Source organism: Saprolegnia diclina (assembly GCF_000281045.1).
Source record: "Saprolegnia diclina VS20 unplaced genomic scaffold supercont1.35, whole genome shotgun sequence".
Taxonomy (NCBI): domain Eukaryota; phylum Oomycota; class Saprolegniomycetes; order Saprolegniales; family Saprolegniaceae; genus Saprolegnia; species Saprolegnia diclina.
This window is the reverse complement of record NW_008246102.1, coordinates 115,759-116,284: the sequence shown is the minus strand read 5'-3', so window position 1 is coordinate 116,284 and position 526 is coordinate 115,759. Positions and strand designations below refer to the sequence as shown.

The 526-nt window shown below is 57.4% G+C and overlaps 1 protein-coding gene across 1 annotated transcript in view; it reads right to left on the bottom strand.

Moving 5' to 3' along the window:
* The window catches only part of SDRG_10411 (hypothetical protein), a gene marked incomplete at its 5' end in the record, with an annotated part of 792 nt that extends 760 nt beyond the window's left edge, over positions 1-32 (bottom strand). The window contains one exon of the mRNA XM_008616399.1: positions 25-32. Coding sequence (XP_008614621.1) covers positions 25-32 — 8 coding nt within the window. The remainder of the gene's footprint in view (positions 1-24) is intronic.
* Positions 33-526: the final 494 nt, after the last annotated feature.

The following is a 526-nucleotide window of genomic DNA, read 5'->3' as shown; positions in this document are numbered from 1 at the left end:
TACCGAGTGCGCCCTGGTCACAACATCGCCATCTCTGCGCCACTATCGCAAATGCCCGGTGTTGCGTATCACGTGGCGTTATAGCTATGGCAATCGCTGACTCCAGAAAATGGAGGGTTGCCGCTATGGAGGGCTATTCGGTGACGACGCTGTGCGCTCGCTGGTTGACGACAGCGTTGGTGTCTTGGTTGTTGCTTTGGCTGTCATTGCTGGCGGCACCACAGCAGAGATATATAGTTGCAGCAAAAATTTCTCGCATAGTGGATGAAACGTCTCGTACAGCGCAGGAATAGCTTCGTTCTTGTCGTCGTTGTTGCCCGCCCGCACAAGTGCAATGTCAAAGACGCCTGTCGCTAGTAGCCGGTCGACGGCCGCCTTGTCATGCCCCGTGAGCGAATCAAACGTCGGCGTCAAGCCGCGCGTATCGAGCCGGATCGTGACAGCAATGGCTTCAGAGCAATCGTAGCCGCGAGCGGCGTCCTGGAGCTCTTGGATCGACGGCAGCGGTGGCGGTGCAAACTTGGGC